The following is a 22,668-nucleotide window of genomic DNA, read 5'->3' as shown; positions in this document are numbered from 1 at the left end:
GACAAACAGGATTTGCATAGCGCTACTTATCACCTGTGAGGGTATCCAAGCGCTGGGGGGGTTTGGCGGTGCTGCTGATGAGGGACGTTAATCGAATAACCATGTTTTTAGGCCCTTCCTGAAATCCTGCAGGGTGGCAGTCTGTGTGTTCTCCTTTGTACTGCCGGTCACCGGTGTATTCACAACTGTGTAGCCCTGGACTGTGTCATGTATGTGCATGTAACTTGACTGATGAAGGTAACTATTAGCGGCATTACTACCCTGCACCCCTCCCCCCCAGGGGCGGCACTCTAAGGGATAGCCCCGGGCGCCACAAGCTCTTGCTACGCCCGTGAGTCTGTCCCAGAATTTACACAGATAATTTAAATTGCATTATTTTATTTATTTTATAGCGCTAGGTCGTGACGTCATGAGATCATTTCATATTGTCTTACCTGGTCAGTCTCCCCACTTCTTTTTATAGGACTTGTGCCCTGAAGACACCACACTATACATAAGGTTGCTGGAGTATACACACCATTACACAGTGTAAGTCGGTGGGATGCCTGGTCCGTCTTACACATCAATCATAAATGTGCGAGGTACACTGTCCCTGTTAAACAAGCACTCGCACTGCCCGCAAAGCACTCCCATTGATCCTGAGGTGCACTGGACCCACAGCACTCCCATAGATCCTGAGGTGCACTGCCCGCACAGCACTCTCATAGATCCTGAGGTGCACTGGACCCACAGCACTCCCATAGATCCTGAGGTGCACTGCCCGCACAGCACTCTCATAGATCCTGTGGTGCACTGGCCCCACAGCATTCCCATAGAACCTGAGGTGCACTGGCCCCACAGCACTCCCATAGATCCTGAGGTGCAATGCCCGCACAGCACTCCCATAGATCCTGAGGTGCACTGGCCCCACAGCACTCCCATAGAACCTGAGGTGCACTACCCGCACAGCACTCCCATAGAACCTGAGGTGCACTACCCGCACAGCAATCCCATAGATGCTGAGGTGCACTGCCCACACAGCACTCCCATGGATCCTGAGGTGCACTGTCCGGACAGCACTCCCATGGATCCTGAGGTGCACTGCCCGCACAGCACTCCCATAGTTCCGGAGGTGCACTGACCCGCACAGCAATCCCATGGATCCTGAGGTGCACTGTCCGGACAGAACTCCCATGAATCCTGAGGTGCACTGCCCTCACAGCACTCCCATAGATCCTGAGGTGCACTGGATTCACAGCACTCCCATAGATCCTGAGGTGCACTGCCCGCACAGCACTCCCATAGATCCTGAGGCGCACTGCTGAACAGCACTCCCATGGATCCTGAGGTGCACTGCCCGCACAGCACTCCCATGGATCCTGAGGTGCAGTGTCCGGACAGCCACTCCCATAGATCCTGAGGTGCACTGCCCGCACAGCACTCCCATGGATCCTGAGGTGCACTGTCCGCACAGCCACTCCCATAGATCCTGAGGTGCACTGCCCGCGCAGCACTCCCATAGATGCTGAGGTGCACTGGCCCCACACCACTCCCATAGATGCTGAGGTGCACTGGCCCCACAGCACTCCTACAGATCAGTCTCGTGCATTGCCCGTCTTCCACATCGCTCTTACAGCACCATTCCTGATTGGATGACTGCGTTATACTGCACTCCTGTAGATCACTGAGGGAGGAATATGCACCGCACTCTTATACATTACTGTTACGCCGGCACTGCCAGGGTGACACTGCACCCCACAGCAACGCTGAGAAGCTGTCGTTGCCCGTGCTCCGTTGGCGCACATATGGTGCACTGGAAACCCTTGGGCACTTGTCTCTGCACCTCCCGAGGTCTGTTCCCGGTAGAGGTCTCTCTAGCTTCCTGTTGGAGGCGTTGACGTGCTGGCCTCGCGCAGCCCCTGCTGATCTTGTTTTTCTCCTCCTCTGCCCTATATCTTCGGCTTGTTTTGTTCGTTCCTTTCTTCCTTCGCTATCCCTTCCTGTTCTTTCCCCACCTCGGCACCGCACCCCGCCCAATGGCCATGCCCCATGAGGCTGGCATCCCTCCAGCCATGTAACGATCACGCCGCTCGTGGCCAATCACCGAGCAGGTGGGCGGGGCCTGCGCTGCCCATAAGAAGAGGCGGCTGGACTGCAAATGTGGCAGAGCAGCATGGGGCTCCCAAAAACGCACTGAAAATTTGAATACCACCACCACCCGCACCACCGACCAGGGAGACACCACCAACCTCAACCCCACCACCAGAACCACTTGCTCGGATTCCGCTCAGGTAATAATGCTGCTCCCAGGCGGCGACACTACCTGCTCAAGATAGCTTGCATCGTTCGTCTGCTTATGTAATGCACTTCAAGGCGCAAGAAATAGACTGTTAGGGCCGGGGTTATGCATCCTTGTGTCTGCTTAAGCAATATTACTTCTGTTAGTGCATGTTTCCGTCTTCTTGTGCTTTTTATGAACTAGATTCCAGTTGACCACTGAAATGTTCCATGGGTAGAATTCCTTTTAATTATGTGTGCTTTGCCCTAGGATGATGTAAGCATTAAATGTCCCCACCTTTTAGGCACGGTAGGAGTAAACAAGTGCCCCTTTCTGGCGGAGGGAGCTGCACAGAGACATTTCTAAGGCATGGGCAAAGTTGCCTTTCAGGGTGCCCCGTGATAGAGCTTCCTGTCATCAAATTGTAATGTGGGTGATATGTGAGTCTATTGCACACAATTTGCCAAGAAATGTTGCGTTTGCGTTTCATGCAAACAGCCATAAAAATATTCCTTTACATCAAAACAGGAAATTACAAATGCGAAATGGGAGGACGCAACAGAGATTATTATCAGTATATTAGTGAACTGTTGTTGTTAAATTGAAAACACAGCTCTACTATCCCAGAATATTAGATGTACAAACCATTTAGCATTTGGAGGAGTGTGCCTATGCACTGTCAGTGACCTGGCTGCAGAGGGCATGAAAGGTGAAAATGGATCATAAATTCAAACCTGTTCCGAACAGGGGCTCCCCAAATACGTTTGACCCAGGGCCCCCGAAATCCTTAAGATGTCCCTGTTTCTGCATAGTGTAGATTGTAGAACATATTTGGTAGTGGAAGCCGTACTCGGAATGGCAGAAACGAGTAAACATAGCCAGTTTTGTTTTGCTTACATAGCACCTCGGTTACGTTTTGCCACATTGTGTAAAATATAACTTCTGGGTGGTGTCAGAAGGCACGGTTTACTCCTTGCGACATACTGGAGGATATGTTTTCTTCACTGAGGGTGCGGGTGCAAAGTGGGGCACCGTGTACAGGGGTGGGGGGGGGGGGGGCTTGCACTGTTCGGCGGCTTCTTCCGCGGTCCTTTTAGTTATATGCTGCTTGTCTTGTTGGGGTATTCTTGGTTAATGGTCTATAAAACAACCTGGAACTAAAGAAACTCCTGTACACAGGTTCACACTGGTCTCAAGAAAAATGTAGAGTTAACAAATGCCGATCTATTAATACACAATGCTTTGTAGCTAGCCTTGCCTGCTTTTAGAAGATGACGCGAAATATCGGCCAGGGTGCTGTAGTAAACGCTGTGTAAAACGCAACGTCATGTTATGTAAGTTTCTGTAACCCAGTCATGTTTTCTCATTCATTTCTCGCCCACTGGCTTAGTAAGCAGGACTCAGCCTGTGATCTTACGCACCGGCTTCTTGCTGCGCCGCTTTTGTCGTGCAAATAGTTATATTTTTTTACATATATTTAAATGTTAGAAAGCTGTGCACACGTTACGATCCTTTGGCTTTATAGGGGTTGCTGGAGCCTCCCGGGAGACTCCGTGCTGTAAACAAGTCACACAGTCAGTCCTCGGCACTTGATTTTGTTGCAAGAGACAGTACCGGTGCCTTCCAGCAGGGTGCAACATTGAGACTGGAAACATCTCCTACTCTTTTCGGTGACGAGAGAGCTACTTCAGTAGGAGGGAAGTTATGGTACTTTGCAGCAAACCTACAATGAATGCTTTCAGCCGGAGAGAACAGCAGACCTACAGTACTCTAGTAACTGCACTCCTCAGCAGACCTACAGTACTCTCGGTGGGAGAGTAACTGCACTCCTCAGCAGAGTGCCTTCCAGCAGGGTGCAACATTGAGACTGGAAACATCTCCTACTCTTTTCGGTGACGAGAGAGCTACTTCAGTAGGAGGGAAGTTATGGTACTTTGCAGCAAACCTACAATGAATGCTTTCAGCCGGAGAGAACAGCAGACCTACAGTACTCTAGTAACTGCACTCCTCAGCAGACCTACAGTACTCTCGGTGGGAGAGTAACTGCACTCCTCAGCAGACCTACAGTACTCTCGGTGGGAGGGTACTGGCACTTCTCAGCAGACCTGCATTGAAAGCTTTCATTCGGAAAGTACCTGCAGTTCTCAGCAGACATGCAATTTTTTCCGTGGGAGGATACTGGCCCTTCTCAGGAGACTTCAAAGCCTTCAGTGGGAGGATAGGATGCCTTTGCTTCTCGGAAGAGACTCTCACTTCAGTAGGGAGCACAGTACATACCGAACTGCCCCCAGGGGCGTTCTCAGGAGTTTCTTGCAGTGTGTGTGTGATCTTGGTTTTGTGAAAGGATTAAAAGAGAACATCGACCCGGACACAGGCTAATACCGCCCTGGCACAAACACCCCAGCCCCTCCCTCCGCACGGGACACAGGGTTCCCGAGGGGAACTTGGCAAGCAGCGTCCAGGTGTGCTGCACTGCACAGGTGACTGCTTGTCGGTAAATAACACAAATAACAACTTAGCTGAACTGCTTGTTCCTTCAACTATTCGAACCGAGGGGCACATATTTTGTGCTTTAAATCACAATTTCAAACTCGTGGTTTCAGTGTCTAAAAAAAGGCAACAAGCAAAGGTTGTAGATATACTTTCCATATAGCGCTCCCTCTCGCAGTGCATTAATCCTCCTCTAGGCGCTCACTTTTTATTATACCTCACTGCGCCCTTTTATTGGCCGCCCATCTCAAGATAGGCTCGCCTTTCTCCTTTCAAAACAGAATTAATGATCCTCATCTTATCGCTCCGAGAACAATGAAAGGCTGAACCCGCCCTTGCTTTATGCTTCGCCTTTTGCTGGCGCAGGACCATCCGGCTATCTCTGAGGTTGCTTGCATGAACTATGGACATTTTAAACCGAGGGGATCTATTTACATTATGTAGCGGGAAGAAAGAAGGTGGGATCTTGAAAACGGAGAAGATAAAGCGTGGAGGGGGCGGACGTGGATGTAGAGGTGCATGGGTGTAAAATGGTGGCATGTTGCGAAAGAAGTGGGTATAGTACACCTGTGTGGGAAATGGCGGCTTTGTTCGATACTGGGGTCCTTATAGAGGTGCGGTTTTCACTTACCATGGTTCATTTATACTTTTTGAGGTGTCCTATATGTTTGCATCTTTACATTGTATTCCTACATTCCGTAATGTTTGGGGCGAGTGGCAGGGGGCGTTGTAATGCTCATGGTAGCATTGGCAGGGGTGCCAGGAGAGGGGCTGGCAGGCAGGCACAATCATGAGCTCCATGATACTTTAAGCATCATAAATCGATGCGCAGAAGCCATCGAAACGACGTGTTGCAATCACAGAGTAACATTCCATTCCGCTGCGCTTGGCTCGTCTGGTTGCCTCGGGTCCGTTTGGGCACCGCATATAGAGAGCGCCATCTTCCTTCGGGTCGCTCACGAAAGTAATAGCTTCGTTTGCAGAGCTGGAGGTGTATGTGGAGGAGTGATAGTGTGGTGGGGTGTGGGGCAACATGGGGCCTTTCTAGCCTTCTAACTTTTGTGCTTCCGCTGTACTCTTAAGGAACAGGAATGGCTGGCTCCAAAGACTCCCTCTAATCAACAGGGTACCCAATGATGTGGCTTGCACCCTGCACCTCTAAGGTCCCCTGCATCTTAATGTTTCCTTTCCCTCCAGTCTCTACCAAGTGCCCTGGAGCTACATACCAGTACTCTGCACTGCTGAGATCTCCAGCATCTTAATGCTTGATGAACCCCCCCTCCCACCAGCTCTCTGGAGCTACGTATAATAGGTTGGACTTAGCCTGCCCCACCGCATCTTGGTTCTGTGACTTAGGGCCCGATGTAGGTAGGGCTTTACCGATCGGTATCGGCCGAAAATACCGATTTTTGGCCCTTACCGATCGGTAAACAGCCATCGAGATGTAGGGGACCAAAAACAGAACGAATCGGATAGAAAACCGATTCGGAATGTGTACCGAATGTGAAAGAATCCGATACGTACATACCGAAAATCGGATATGTAACGAATCGGAAAAACACCGATTCGGTTACAAAGACCGAATCGGTCCATGTACCGAATCGTTAGTGACACCGAATCGGAAAATCACCGATTCGGTCCCACTACCGATTCGTTAGAGACACCGAATCGGAAAATCACCGATTCGGTCCCACTACCGAATCGTTAGTGACACCGAATCGGAAAATCACCGATTCGGTCCCACTACCGAATCGTTAGTGACACCGATTCGGAAAATCACCGATTCGGTCCATGTACCGAATCGGAAAAAATACCGATTCGGACATGATCCGATTCGGAAAACATGCCGATTCGTATAAATCTCCGATCGGGAAATTCCCCGATTCCGACAGTTGGGGAGATGTAGGGAGGCACAGAAACACCGAAATCGGCTCAAAATCGGTAGAATTCACTCGGTATTTACCATGGATTGCAATCAGGTGGTAACCAACTCCAACCCATATAAACAGTCCCAAAATGCATTGCAACTTGCAGGATGGCAGCTTTCTATGTCATTGCGAGGCGGCTACGGCTACAGCAGGAAGGACTGAGGGAATGGCTAAGAAATGAACAGGTCTACAGACAGAGGATAACCCTGTTCATGCTCACTGAGGCTGAGATCCTACAGAGATACAGGCTGGACTCTGACACCATACTTGAGCTCATCAGGGACCTTAAGCCATACTTGGACCACCACACCCCAAGGGCACACGCCATCCCTGCGCACGTCCAGGTGCTATGCAGCCTACACCTGGTAGCGTCTGGCAGCTATCAAAGTGGAGTAGCAGCAGCAGGAGGGGTGAGCCAGAGCAGCCTGTCAAGGTTCTTCCACATATTCCTTGACGCCATGATAGACAGGATGGACCAATACATCTCATTCCCTGCAACCCACGCAGAACTGCTACAAACCAAAGCGGACTTCTACCAGATGGCACACTTTCCCCAAGTCATCGGTTGCATAGATGGCACGCATATTCCGATTTGCCCACCAGCGGACACCGAATACATATACCGCAATCGGAAATCGACACACACCATCAACGTGCAGGTGATCTGCAATGCCAAGTGCACCATCACAGACCTGGTAGCAAAATTTCCAGGGAGTACCCATGACTCCTATATATTCCAACAGAGCGGCATATATGCACGGCTGATGGCTGGCGATTTTGGAGAAGGATACCTCCTAGGTGAGCCACATCATCAGACCCCCATAACACATAGTAGGTAGGTGTAATACATGTATGCATGTGTCTAATGTGACCCCTTTCTCTTCCAGGCGACAGTGCATATGCCCTCCGCTCATTCATACTCACCCCCTACCTCAACCCCTCCACACCCAGCCAAAGGAGGTATAACCGGGCCCACATACGCACAAGGAATGTTGTTGAACGGACCTTTGGCATCTGGAAAAGTAGATTCAGATGCCTGCACAAGAGTGGAGGTGCAAGGCAGTATACCCCCATCACCTGCTGCAAGATCATAGCTGTATGTGCAATGTTACACAACCTTGCGGTCAAGAAGGGCACTGAGGTGGAGTTGTCTGACTACGAGGACTATGACGACGACGAAGCTGTGCCACTGACACAGCCAGCTGGGGTGTGTACGCCATGTGATGGCAGATACAGACGTGAGGAGATCACTGAGAACTATTTCTGACTGAGTACAGATGCAAAGACAGCTAAATGTTGCTTGGAAAATAAACTTTTTAATAGTGATGCACCACAGTTACATCACTGAAGTGCATAGAAAAATGGAGTCTGTCAAAACAAATAAAGTCCAGGGTTCTGGTATGATCATCCCCCCTTGCCAGCCTATTTTTTGGCCCGCTTTCCAGACCCACTGGGGTGTCCCTCGGCCCCCTCCGAATGGCCAGCAGCATCAGCGGAGCGCCTGGTGCTCCTCCTTGGCTCTGATGCAGCGCTGGCCGGGCTGCTGCGGCTGCTGCTGTCACCAGCATCACCCAGGTCCAGGGCAGGATTGGAGGCGGCGTTTGAAATTAACATGGCCTCCATGGCCGTGGTGATCCTGGCCATCCCCCTGGTCAGCTCAGCAGTATGCTGACTCTGCACCGACTCCTGATTTGCGCTACGATGGCACAGCTGTGCAGTCGCCGCTGCAAGGCGGGCCATGGCCCGGTTGAGCACCCGGGCATCCCTCCTGCGCGCAACCTCATGCTCCTCCTGCCTGGCAGAGGAGTGGGTGATGGCAGTGGTCAGCCTGCCCAACCCTGCTGCCACCTCCTTGTTGCTGTCCACAACAGCCTGGAACCCCTTCACCAACTCCCCCATCTGCAGGTTGTGCTGCAGGAGCTGGCGTTGGCAGGCCATGGTGGATCTGGCCTGTTGGCGCTGGATTTTGACCATCTGGCCCTCCAGGCCCAGGAACACACTGCCCTCCCGTGCTGGTGCAGCAGTGGTGGTGGTGGTGGTGGTGGTGGCACGGCGTCTGGCACTGCTGCCTCCGGCCTGCTGAGTGGGCTGGGGTGCCACTGGTGGTGGTGTGGTGCTGGCCGGTCCCGGAGCCCCTGCTCCCAGGACAGGTAGGACGGGTGGCAAGGCCACGGTTGTGGCAGGAGATGTTGTCGGCGGAATGGTCTGCCTTGTTGGGGAGTTGTATGGGGAAAATTGCAAGGGGGGTGAGCTGGGCAGTACTGGGGAGTGCTCTGCCTGGAAATCAATCACCAGGACTCCCTCCATTCCAAGCCCTGGGGTGTCTCCTTCCTCATCCTCTTCCTCCTCCTCCTGGCCAGGCTGGCTGGTGCTCGGCCCTGCCACTGCAGTATGTGATGTCGAAGCTCCCTCTGCTGCCACAGTGGTGCCGCCTGATGGTGCCCCTAGGTACAAAGAAGCATTTGTAAACTGAGTGCCGATGTATTACAGTCAGTACAATTATGGCATTCCACATGTCCTTGCATCTCCTTACACCGTGTCACACTGTTTCCTGTCTTGTGATTCTGCACTGACATATTTGGCTAACTCCTGCTGACTACATGTACCATGATGCTTGTCTCTTGTATGTTGGTGACAGTACAGTGCTGGTGTTTGCCTATGCATTGTGTCTAATGGGGAGGTGTCTGGTAGGGTGTGTCATGATGCGCATGCTTCTTACCTGTAGCTGTGGCCATCGCAGTGCTGTCCAGGGTCCCGATCCCTACAATGCTCTCCCTCTCGATGGTGCTGGAGACAATTTCCTCCAGCTCGGTGAGGGGTGGCGCCGGGTTCTTGCCTCCTCCGGTGAGTCCTGCCTGCCTTTGGAGGTCGGCCAGCTTCCTCTTGGTGAGGCTGCGGAGGTCATAGAACCTTTTCTTAAGTTCCTCAATGGACCTGGGGGTGACTCCAGCAGCATTTACCTTCTGGGCGATGTCTGCCCACAATCGCCTCTTGGTGCTGTCTGGCACGTTGAGGGACAGCTTGCCAAAGAGCTGGCGGTGCACCCTCACCACCTCCTCAACCAGCACCTGTAGTTCTGTGGTGGTGAATTTGGGCTTCCTCTTTTGGGAGGACTTCTGGCTTCCTGCCTGATCTGCCATATTCTCTTGCTCCTGCTCAGTCTGCAACCTCCTTCTCCCACTGCTGCTAACTGTGTGTTGGGCTCAGGCAGGCTTTCCAGAAACTTCTAGAAACTTCTTAATTGGCTGCACCTGCCAGGGTTGCCACTCCCTGTTTGGGTGGGGGAGGGGGAGCCACCTCATTGGCTGAATCGCCTATTGCCGAGTCTGCTTTTACAGATTCGGTAAAATCCGATTCGGTAAAATCCGATTCGGTAAAATCCGATTCGGTAAAATCCGATTCGGTATTATCCGAATCGGTAAAAGCCGAATCGGGTCATGCAATGCATTCCTATGGGCTTTTTCGCCATGGGTCTATGATTGCCGAATCGGTTTTTACCGAATCGGCTTTTACCGATTCGGTATTCGCCGAATCGGAAATATCCGAATCGGTGGTAGCCGATTCGGTATTTTCCGATTCGTTGTTGGCCGATTCGGTAATTTCCGATTCGGACCGAGCTGAATCGGAACGTACCGAATCTCATTACCGATGCCGACCGAATCGGTCTTCAGTCGGTATTTTTTTCCTACATCTCGTTTTCCGATTTCAGAATACCGATTCGGCCCGCCTCGGTATTTTGAAATCGGAAAATCCCGTTTACCTACATCGGGCCCTCAGCCCCTAAAAACTACTTTTGGGATTCCAAATGCTGCCCGCATATTTTGCTTTTGTAGTCCGCACCTGTAGCATCTACCCTTAGCGTGACCCTCTGGAGCCCTGTGTGACTTTGTGTAACCTGATGCCGAAAGCTGGACCTGCCGTACCTGTCGCCTGGATTCCTACTGGCCACGCACTGGTTCAACAGGCAGAGCCGGGCGGCCAGTCTACTTGCCTAGAGGCAATGTTTACTAATGGAGGGTCCTTGGGTATCACTCAAGCTAGGCTTTCTACACCGCAACAACGTCAACTGCACCTCAGGAACAGGAGACACTGCTTTGTGGTGAAGCCCAACCCCCCTGGCACCTCTTATGTTGGATGCATGACGTAACGACAATGCACGGAAATCACTACCGGTTTCCTCTATCCACTACACCCACTCTCCCAAAAGGCGACTAACGGAGTGCCCACAGCCGGAGAAGCTGCACCCCCCACCCCCGTCGCCGGCGCGCGTGGGAGCTGTCTGGTGAGGGGTCACCATGGAAACCCGCTCCAGGATGTTCTGGGGCCTTCCAGACTTACTACATATCTTACAGGAGGGGGCGTCCTCCCTGGGCCTCTCAGGGATGGTGTGGGGAGCCTTAGAGAAGGGGGTACACTGCATCTTGTGCCAGTTGCAATGAGTCGCCTTTTGTCCTGCAATTAGGCTTCCGTCTAGCTGCCCACTGAGAGATACTGCGGGGCACCCACGGTCAGCACTTTACAGTCTGCTCAGTTTGAAATCTGAGCCCCCAAACTATTCTCACACCTTCAGCCGATATGAGCTGTGAAATCAGAGGTGCTTGTAGGTGGCAGAGAGGCGAGCTGCGGTCCTGGAGGGGTCGGCACAAAGCAGTTCCCGGAGCCCTGAAGGTGTCACTTATGTAAATTAGAAGGGCCTCTCACATTCGTCTTCGCCCAGGGCCCCAAAAATTCTATAACTGGCCCTGGATCTATGTACAGGTGGTGTGGGCCATAAGTCAAAAAGGATGTTCCCCGAGAGGTGAGGGCCTATGAACAACATACTCGGCTTGGAATGGAAAAGCCACCCTTGGGTGCAAAAAAGATATCAGACTGCACGCCCTTTCACTCTCTGGCCACTTTATGAGGCTACAGTCCAAGCACATTCATTTTTTTGCCTCTCGTGAGGCTGCACTCCAAAAACATGGTCAGAGCATTGGCGGTGACCTGCGATCCTTTTCTTTTGTTGTGCCTGTTATCTGTCTAAGCTTTGTTGTACATTGTGTGAGTTTACTTTGTGTTTTCGCAGTGTACAGTACGCTATCATTCATGCTACAAAATATTGACAGTGCTCCTGTCTTTCATCCACAGGACCCTCCATCTAGAAGTATGGCGTTGTCTGTGAGTTCCACGCTGAGCAAGGCCGTCAAGCAGATGTACCTGGATCTCCCACAGGGGGAAAAGGTGCAGGCCATGTACATCTGGATCGACGGTAGTGGCGAAGGACTGCGCTGCAAGACCAAGACCCTGGACAACGAGCCCAAGACAATTGCAGGTAAGGCCACAACTGGTACTGATCCCTCCTAGGAAACAAGCAAGGGTGTCGCAGGTCAAAATAACAAACAGAAGCTTACTACCCCTTAAGGCTTGGAAGCAAATGGTTCATGATCTTGTCTCCAGCCAGTTTCCTCAGGGGTGCACTAATCACATCACGCAGCCTGACCTTGTTTTTTATTTCCGTGGCCTAGATCTCCCCGAGTGGAACTTTGACGGCTCAAGCACTGACCAGTCCGAAGGCTCCAACAGTGACATGTTCCTTCTCCCTGTTGCCATGTTCCGAGACCCCTTTCGCAAGGACCCCAACAAGCTGATCCTCTGTGAAGTCTTCAAATACAACCACACGCTAGCAGGTAGGTGACGGCGTACTCAGTAGGGTACTTGGTCTACAACCTTCCCCATGACTCTTCTGTTGCGCCTGGAGATTAAACTGGAGCACTGGCTTTAGGGTGGCGGGGCAGGAGTGGTGCTTAGTATGAAGGTCATGGGTGCCATCTGTGGTATCTCAACCCTTAGATTGGGGCAGCACTGGGTACCACACGCAACATACATCTTGAAACAATTGGGGCACCACCCCTACATGTGCAACACTGTATTATATCTGTCAACCTCGATTGTGGTGCATATAATCACAATCCACTGACTGAACAATGATCAACAAACCTTCCAGCTGAAAAAAACAGAAAAAGAAAATTCTGTTGGTTGATCCACCCACACACACAAGACAGTGCAAAGATCTTTACCAAGGTCACATCCATTTTACCTTCACATTAACTTACACACAATGCGTCAAAAAACGGAACAAGCTCTACTAACCATATACAATTAACATTCACAATCAAATGATACTTCATGAACCTTGCAGAAGGGCACCCAGGGCATGAAAGCACTATTGTACCATGCTAATTTTAGTTGGCGCTACAAAAGTGTCAATAAAATATATTAATTAAAAAAATTAGTATCTTCATATAACTTTGCCTCATACCACATCCTCATGCTCACAGAAACATGGTTAAATGATTCCTCCCATTCTGGACATTTTTATTCACCCCCCCCCACCCCTCGTCCCCCAACACATGTCATCATTAAACTAGACCACTGAGGTCATTCGGGGGTGGCTTAGCCTATATATACAGATCCTCTCTCTCTGTGAAACAGTCATACACTAGATCTTTGCCCTCTTGCGAATACTTCAAGCTTGATAATGCCCACCTCTAACAGCACAAAGTGCTTCCTCCACACGTTTTATCATCCACCAGGTGAAAATCGCACATTCATCCAACAGGTCATGGAGGTTATATTTATTTTATTCATTTTTGGGATTTTTATTGCGCAAACAAATACCCGAAGGTGTCTCGGCGCATGTGTGGGCTAGCTATCCTCTAACAACAACGAATGCAATAACCAGGTTTTCCTTGGAGACTTCAACATTCACTGGAATGATTCCAATGACTCACTCGTGAATATGCTCAAATCCTTCCTGGACTTCGACCTCATCCAAGCTTGTAACAGCCTGACCCATTACAAAGGTGCCACCCTAAACCTAATCTTGCAAATGAGAACCTCTTACAGGTTGATTCTAATCTCCTGTTCAATTGGACTGATCACCACTGCATCACCTTCTTCTTAAACATAAAGGCAATCACTACCAAGGGCCAACCAAAGCAAGTCTAACACTGGATCTGTGACACCCACAACATTAACTCACAGTCTTTATAATCTCTTAGTAAAGTAAACCTGCTCACACCATCCACCATGACTGATGCCCACAACCTCGCTGACCACTATATCAAATCCATGTCCAAATTTATGGACACCCACGCTCCTAAACAACTAGAACGAATCTCTTAAAAGTTACAACCCCTGGTTCATTTGTAATCTGAACGAAGAGTGACAACACCTCAGATGTGCAGAAAGAGCACGGAGACACACCCCCTCTTTGGCCAGCCGCATCCCTATGTCAAATACGCAGCACCTGCAATAGCAACATTAGGAACTCTACTTCCAAAATCAATTAGACAAAGCAACAAATCGACCAAAAAAATGGTTCGAAAATATCAGAACCAATTGACCTGTAAAAACGATCCCACTTCCACCAACACCAAAGCACTCCCTAACTGTAAAACCTTTGCCACCTTCTTTGATGAGAACACCACTCAAGACACTAACGGAATCCAGATTGCTTTTGGACTTCTTCTACACAAAGCCCTCCTAGCCCTGCCCCATCCGATCTTCACGCATGCCCAAATAATCCCCCCATACCCTCCAAAAATGACGCCACCTGGTCTAGCTTCAAGATCCTTGATGAGACTGGCACTCTAAATCAATTAACCTCTTTGAAATACTCCAGCCACTTCAATGATTCACTCCCAGCCAGACTCCTAAAAGAGCCCATTCACCTCCCACTCCCACAATGGACTATGATAATTAATGCCTACCCCACCCAAGGCCCCTTACCATACTGCCTCAAAAGTGGCCAGGTCGCCCCTATCCTAAAGAAACCCAACTCCAACGAATCCGCCCCAACAATTAGCTAGCCATCACCAACATCCTTACTTTGGAGAAATGTGTGCACTTATAAATAAGTTAATTGACTGTTGCCCCAAGTTTAATCCCTGGCTGTATGCCAGCCTCCCTACTTTCCACTGTTAATAGTCTGCGGCTGATGGTCAACAGGCACTTTATCCGGGTGGGTGTGGGGGGATCCGCTTACTGGAGGGTGCACAGTTCTTCTCTTCCCTTTGTTAATGTAAGAACTGTCTCTTTTTTTTCAGAGACAAATCTCAGACATAGCTGCAAAAAGATCATGGACATGGTGACGAATGAGCACCCCTGGTTCGGCATGGAACAAGAGTACACACTTCTGGGAACCGACGGGCATCCTTTTGGCTGGCCATCCAATGGCTTCCCCGGACCCCAGGGTAAGAATCCTGGATCGGAGGGGCTATGGAGAACATAGGTTCAGTTCTGAACTACGTTCAGGTCATGGAGAACATAGAGGACGTAGAGAACATGGAGAAACTGTGGTTGTGATTGCCTTAATTTGTTTTGTTCGCTAAGGTTGCGCGGATTTTGTGCTGCACTCTTTCTTATGCATTTTGCATAGTAGTAAATGCTTAGAAATAACCTCCTTACTTGTGTACAGTCTTGCGTGTGTGTGGAAAGATGAACTTAACATGTACATGAACATCAATGTGTTTTTGCAAAACTGCAGAGCCCAGATCTAGGTTTCATGGGTGAAATGCTTCTAAAATGACATAGGGCCTGGTTTAGATCTCCTGAAGTGTTACGTTGTCACAGCGGTGAAGGATATCCTGTTTGCCGAAATATAAATCTCATAGGATATAAGTGGATTCATATTTCGGCGGACAGGATATCCATCACTGTTACAGAGTAACCCGTCCGCCGATATCGAAATCAGGCCCATAGTTAGCTTGTTCGGGTAGAGTAGAGCAAGCATGTTCCTCAAGTACAGAGGGGAAGCCACAGGAGTAAGCTAGGAATTCCTGGTTATGCTGTGGTCCTGTAGGAGTGGGTGATGCCCAGAGACTTCCCTAACTTGTGCTTTTGCATTTTTTTTATCCATCTCTGCAGGACCATACTACTGTGGTGTTGGGGCAGACAAGGCCTACGGCAGGGATATTGTGGAGGCTCACTACCGTGCCTGCCTGTACGCCGGGGTGAAGATTGCAGGAACAAACGCCGAAGTCATGCCAGCACAGGTGAGCAGGTCTATGAGGGCCTGTTTGTCATTGGGGCAGTGCGGGCTGGACTTGGTAGGGGCTGGTTTTGGAGCAATGGGAGCCCTTTTTTTTTACTGGGGGCTGTTTTAGTGGCAGTGCTACAATATCTGCCCCATGTAACAAGTGCTGCAGCAGTGCTTCCCACCAGTATTGCCCTAAGGGTCTCTGTTCGTACTGACACTCTGGTGTAGGTTCTCCGACTACTGATTCCAGGATGCCCTGCAGTAGGAGCTCACATTGCTGGAATCAAGTTGGTGCCAGAGGGCACTACTTAGGAAGCTCACATTGCTGGGGTCCCGAGTCTGCTGGAGAAGCTCAGGGAGTGCACTGCTGGAGAAGCTCACACTGCTGGAGTCCCATAGCACTGACATTCTTCTGCAGGAGCTCACACTGCTGGGTACCTCTAGGTCCCAGAGTGCACTGCTGGAGAAGCTCACACTGCTGGAGTCCCATAGCACTGACAGTTGCTGGAGAAGCTCACACTGCTGGAGTCCTGAAGCACTGACATTCTTCTGCAGGAGCTCACACTGCTGGGTACCTCTAGGTCCCAGAGTGCACTGCTGGAGAAGCTCACACTGCTGGAGTCCCATAGCACTGACAGTTGCTGGAGAAGCTCACACTGCTGGAGTCCTGAAGCACTGACATTCTTCTGCAGGAGCTCACACTGCTGGGTACCTCTAGGTCCCAGAGTGCACTGCTGGAGAAGCTCACACTGCTGGAGTCCTAAAGCACTGACATTCTTCTGCAGGAGCTCACACTGCTGGGTACCTCTAGGTCCCAGAGTGCACTGCTGGAGAAGCTCACACTGCTGGAGTCCCATAGCACTGACAGTTGCTGGAGAAGCTCACACTGCTGGAGTCCTGAAGCACTGACATTCTTCTGCAGGAGCTCACACTGCTGGGTACCTCTAGGTCCCAGAGTGCACTGCTGGAGAAGCTCACACTGCTGGAGTCCCATAGCACTGACAGTTGCTGGAGAAGCTCACACTGCTGGAGTCCTGAAGCACTGACATTCTTCTGCAGGAGCTCACACTGCTGGGTACCTCTAGGTCCCAGAGTGCACTGCTGGAGAAGCTCACACTGCTGGAGTCCCATAGCACTGACAGTTGCTGGAGAAGCTCACACTGCTGGAGTCCTGAAGCACTGACATTCTTCTGCAGGAGCTCACACTGCTGGGTACCTCTAGGTCCCAGAGTGCACTGCTGGAGAAGCTCACACTGCTGGAGTCCTAAAGCACTGACATTCTTCTGCAGGAGCTCACACTGCTGGGTACCTCTAGGTCCCAGAGTGCACTGCTGGAGAAGCTCACACTGCTGGAGTCCCATAGCACTGACAGTTGCTGGAGAAGCTCACACTGCTGGAGTCCTGAAGCACTGACATTCTTCTGCAGGAGCTCACACTGCTGGGTACCTCTAGGTCCCAGAGTGCACTGCTGGAGAAGCTCACACTGCTGGAGTCCCAAAGCACTGACAGTTGCTGGAGAAGCTCACACTGCTGGAGTCCTGAAGCACTGACATTCTTCTGCAGGAGCTCACACTGCTGGGTACCTCTAGGTCCCAGAGTGCACTGCTGGAGAAGCTCACACTGCTGGAGTCCTAAAGCACTGACATTCTTCTGCAGGAGCTCACACTGCTGGGGTCCTTTATGTCCCAGAGGGCATTGCTGAGGAAGCTCACACTGCTGGAGTCCCATAGCACTGACAGTTGCTGGAGAAGCTCACAGTACTGGAAACCCATAGGGCAGCTCACATCAGCTGGTCTCGGCCCGTGCAGTGCTTGACAGGTCTGGGTAGGTGGATTGACGGAGTGTTTGTTGTGTTTTTCTCTGTAGTGGGAGTTCCAGGTTGGCCCCTGCGAAGGAATCGATATGGGAGATCACCTCTGGATGGCGCGCTTTATTCTGCACCGAGTATGTGAAGACTTTGGCATTCTCGTTTCCTTTGACCCCAAGCCCATCTCCGGCAACTGGAATGGAGCAGGGTGCCACACGAACTTCAGCACCCAAGCCATGAGGGAAGAAGGCGGACTCAAGTAAGTGCCAACTTGCATCCGGGCAAGAGGGATTGCGTTCCCGTTCCACCCACATATGTTGCCACATGCAGAACAAGCCCAAGAGAGTTTATTGGCCTCAGGCTCCTTGACAAAGAGGCTGTGCAAAACGAATTTTAATTCAAGAGAAGTGACAAAGAGCAGCAGGACATGAGTAAGCTACAATAGCAGCCTGTTGTACTACTAATCCTAAAATGACCTGCCCTCTAATGTAAGAACAATGGGTTGCTGACACAAGCTTTTAAAACCATGTAATCATAGTTATGTGCCAGTTTGCCTGTCAGAACATATTTTACCCATTTGGCTGTTTGGGTGGTTTTGATCAGCTTGGAAGTAGCAGTGTAACCAACATGCATGATTTAATAACATATTTAATTTTGAGCACTACTGAGGAAAACTCAATCAGAGACGTTTTAAGGCACGGGCGTAGTGAGCAATTGCCCAGGGCCCCCACCTTCCACGGGCCTCTCTGGGAAAGTGAATTACCTCTCTAGCTCACATCTGCCTATTCCTCCATCTCAGCCATTAACATATTATTCAATATTGTTTGGCATAATGGAGCCTGAATTATCAGAAAACCGATAACAAAATAAAAAACTGTTCTGGACAGAGGCACCTAAAGTGTGACTTGCCCAAGGCCCCCGAAATACTTAAGATGAGCCTGAAACATAATGTTTGCAATATTAATGATGAAATCATTGTATGGGCACGATGATGTTTGGGGGTAAGGTTGTTTTAAGGAGTAGCTTACAGTACAGGGTAAGGTTAAGGGCTAGGGTTCGGTCTGTGACTCAGACTGATTTAGGCGAGGAAATCAGGACCGCCCGACAGACTGACGGCGGTCCTGTCATAGGCATTATGATGTGACCACCACTGTGGCGGTCGCACTGTGCCTATCTTTTGTATTGCTTATTATCAAAAAACAAAAGCTCCTGTGGACACTTAATGAAGTGATCTCAATGTATATGGGGACAATGGCAATATTTTGGGTTATAGTGATACTGGAGAGAGAAGGAAGCAAATACACCTGATTTGTTTTTGAATCAAAAATATTTATATAATCCTTGAAATAAAATACTGTTACAAAGTAATACATTTGAACATATAGTTCTGAGTGAGAGGTGTCCTAGTGAAAAACGGAACCCAGGAAATTGGTGACATATATGTGAAATATATACGAGGTTTCCAATGCTTCATATGAACAACCATTAACATATATATGATCAGTGGACAGCACTAGATACAGCGATCACTGCTGGTAAACAATGGTTCGTTTATGCAACTTGTCGACGGCGTTTCGACCCTGTGTGCAGTGTAGGGTCTCTTCAGGAGGGGAGGGACATAGTAATACATACGGTGCCACCTGGTAGGCACTGCCATCATTGTATGGATTGTGAGGCCCACTGCTGCACCGGCAGGCCTCACTCATCACACTGGTAGTCACAGGCAATTCTATATCTCCTATGTGTATTTTATGTAGAAAGTACATCTTATTTTTTTTTTTTTTTTCAACATTGGTGAAACCTGTAAGCCATGCTTTAATGTGATAAAACAGCAAATACCTGTGTTTACTGTGCTGCCAGACCTACTGACTTTGCCAGTGCTTGTGGTTAAGGTTTATGATTATAGTTAAGGTTGCGCTCAAGATTAGGGCCCAATAAGGGGCAGGATAAGTGTTTTCCCTATCATTTCTTGCTCTACTATTCATTATAATAATTACATCATAATGTCAATGCAACATGACATGCATCTTGCTTCGCCGTAATCACATCTTCATAAATGTATTTTTTTATTGTTGCATTTCTATTATTGAGTCAACCCCCCCCCCCCCCCCCACACACACACACTAAATAAAAAGCCCATAATACCAAGTAATGGGAGTAGAAAACCAGTTCCTGAAAAATGTGATTTTATTAGCCAATGTTGCGAGGGAGAGGCTCTTGGAGCCTTGGAGGGAGAGGCTGCCAGCTGTAAAGGAAAGGGGAAAGATACTGCACAAAACACCATAGAGATCTTGATGGCATGTCATTTTTTAGCCACATTTATCAAGCTGCCTCTTAAAATCCTAAAACCATAGCTGATTTTGTTCCTTTTTTTAGGGTCATTGAGGAGTCAATTGAAAAACTGGCCAAACGCCACGAGTTCCACATCCGCAGCTATGACCCCAAGGGGGGGTCCGACAATGCCAGGCGTCTCACCGGCTTCCATGAGACCTCCAGCATTCATGAGTTTTCCGCCGGAGTAGCCAACCGTGGTGCCAGCATCCGCATCCCAAGAGCTGTGGGGCAAGAAGGAAAAGGCTATTTTGAGGACCGTCGCCCATCGGCCAACTGCGACCCATACCCTGTGACCGAGGCGCTGATCCGCACTTGTGTCCTGAAAGAAACCGGAGACCAGGTTGTGGAGTACAAGAACTAAGCGCATTGCACCTCAGATTCCCAGTTCAAAGTCACTCTTCCCCTCATTCAACCTCTCGTTGAACAACGTCTGACCTATCTGAGAGGGAAAGTGAGAAACATAATTGGACATTTGTCAAAGGGGGTCCTAGCAATCAGTGGGGAGCTACATTTGAGGAAGCTGCAAAGAGAGGAAATAACCACTGGCCTTTCTACTTTAGGTGTAGTGAGGCTAATTCCTGCACCAGTACGTGACCACACTTTAGGCCCAGATGAAGCCCACGTTCTATCGTAAGATTCTTTAGGGGACACCTCCCTCCCCCGCTGCTGTTTTCCCACCCCTCCTGCACACAATCCATGGGCACAAATTCTGGAGCTAGCAAAGGACGCCCATGGAATCGGAGGGATGGACAGGGGAGGGAAGAGACCGTAGAATGGCCAGCTTCATGGGTAGACCCAAGGTGGAGGGTAAAGCAAGAATTGCCAATGCATTGAAGAAGCGTAACCACTTCTACTCCTTTTTAAAAAAAAAATTGTGGATGGGTCATCTCTTATTTGCCCTTTTGGCATCAGGTGAATGGATAAGGGGTGAAAAATTGTCACCAAGACATTTGAAGAAAAAACACAAAGCATAAGAAATGTCTATGGGGGCACACTTGGACCAAGTCTTCATGGTATCACTTTCACTTTCACCTTAAGCGTTTCATAACTCCGTGACATACCCTCTTTCTAACAAAACAGCTCCGTAGTATTTTTATATTTATATGTAAAAAAAGAGTCAAAAGATTATATATATGTACGAAAACAAAAACTATTAGTTCCGACGGGTGCTAGAAAGTTAAAGAGGACATGGGTTGGGCAACAGTCATCAGTGGAGGCTACAGTCGTCTCACAGTCTTGTCTCTTCTCGAGTGAGCATTTGGATCTCTGTTATTGCTCTTTCGTTGTTTTTTTAGGAGAATACCCGGGGACTAGGAAGGGTTTTACCTCCCTTGGTCACCCTGTTCGATCATCTCATTGTGGGTTGTTTTGTATTGCGGCAGCCCCCTGGGGTGCAGTCTGTGCATGTACTGTATGCCCTGGTGAGGTCATCACCCCAGTGTCTCTCCTGTGAGTAGAATGCCTTCAATTAGGGGGCAATAAGGCGGGTCTCTTAAATATGTCTGTGTTGGGTTTTCAAAAGTTCTACACATACTACCTAGACAGCTCAGTTCAAGGTACAAGGGTCTTCCTTCTGAATTGTTCTGATTAAAAATGTATTCTTTTTTATAATAAAAACAAACTTTCACACACTATCCAGGATCCTGTGATGTTAACGGTGGGAAGAGGGATAGGAGGAGAGATTTTGCAGGTTCTAAGTCTTACCGACATTTGAATATTTATGATGATTCCATGGACTTCCAGTGTTTCAAATGATTTGAGCATTTCCATCCAGAACCTTGTGACTTAAGTGGAATGTGTGTGTCCAGTTGTAGCCTTCAAAGTCTCCGTGCCGTAGGGTCTCGAGCTACATGTCACCCTTGAAGTCATTGAATCAAAATACCTCTGCGGTTGTTTGCTGAATGGATGTGGTCTAGAAGTTCCAGAGGAGTTGAATTTCCCTTGCTCCATGAAATAAAAAATGTCTCTCCCCCCCCCCCCCCCCCCCCCAAAAAAAAGATATGGCTGGTACATAAAAAGGTGTGCTGGTCTAATGGAACTGCAGAGGCTTTGTCATCAAGATCCCTAAGGAAGGTGTATAATGAGAGGAAAGGGCAGTACAAGTTGTTAATATTGTAAAGCAGTTGTCGAAGGAGGCTGCAGTCATATTGGTTGAAAAGTTCAGACATGGCTATATGCAAATCAGTCTGACCCTGTGCCTCATGGGTATGCTCAGACGTGAGTCCTTTGCTCACTTTGCCACTGGATTCAAGCAAGCCGGGCTGAAGACGGCTGGAATGCCAGAAACCGGTCCTAGGAAGCTTGTTTCCGGTCCAGGGAAGACATGGCTTGGCAGTTCGGGCTGGACTGTTTCCATGAGGCACAGGGTCAGACTGATTTGCATATAGCCATGTCTGAACTGGGGTGGCAGAGTGGGCTAAAGAACAGTGATGGATTAAACCCAGATCATTTGACTGGGTGTGAGTGTTTGATTGATTGCGTCCATCACCACCCCCTTTTGTACCGTCATATCGGTTGAAGCAAACCATACTTTGCGCGATCTATGAGCAGGCTGTGGCAGTAGTCCAGACTACTCATGACAAGATTGGGGTTTGTAGTTAATCAATGCAAGTGAAAGAGACAGTAGGGTGTTTGTGATTGACCTGTGACTTGAGCTCGAATCCACGAAAAGCAAACTCACCTTTTTAAGTTGCACAGTCAGTAAATTGAGTGCTAAACCTTGAGTAATGACATCTGTTATTTACATTGGAGAAACGAACTATTAACTCCTATACAAAAAGCTAAATTATCATAAGAGAAGCAAAAGGATGGTGGAGGTCCATGGAAGTGGGAA

At 49.4% G+C, this 22,668-nt stretch overlaps 1 protein-coding gene across 1 annotated transcript; it reads left to right on the top strand.

Moving 5' to 3' along the window:
- Positions 1-2,128: 2,128 nt before the first annotated feature.
- GLUL (glutamate-ammonia ligase) lies at positions 2,129-21,469 on the top strand. Its single transcript, XM_086955536.1, has 7 exons — positions 2,129-2,270; positions 11,803-11,986; positions 12,180-12,341; positions 14,763-14,909; positions 15,583-15,710; positions 17,561-17,760; positions 19,878-21,469. Exons 2-7 carry the CDS (start codon positions 11,821-11,823, stop codon positions 20,194-20,196), a joined length of 1,122 nt encoding a protein of 373 aa, XP_086811662.1. The 5' UTR covers positions 2,129-2,270; positions 11,803-11,820; the 3' UTR covers positions 20,197-21,469.
- The last annotated feature ends 1,199 nt before the right edge of the window (positions 21,470-22,668 follow it).

This window comes from Lissotriton vulgaris, chromosome 1_1 (genome assembly GCF_964263255.1).
Source record: "Lissotriton vulgaris chromosome 1_1, aLisVul1.2, whole genome shotgun sequence".
NCBI lineage: Eukaryota > Metazoa > Chordata > Amphibia > Caudata > Salamandridae > Lissotriton > Lissotriton vulgaris.
Note: the sequence above shows the minus strand (reverse complement) of the source record. Positions and strands in the feature narration are given on the sequence as shown.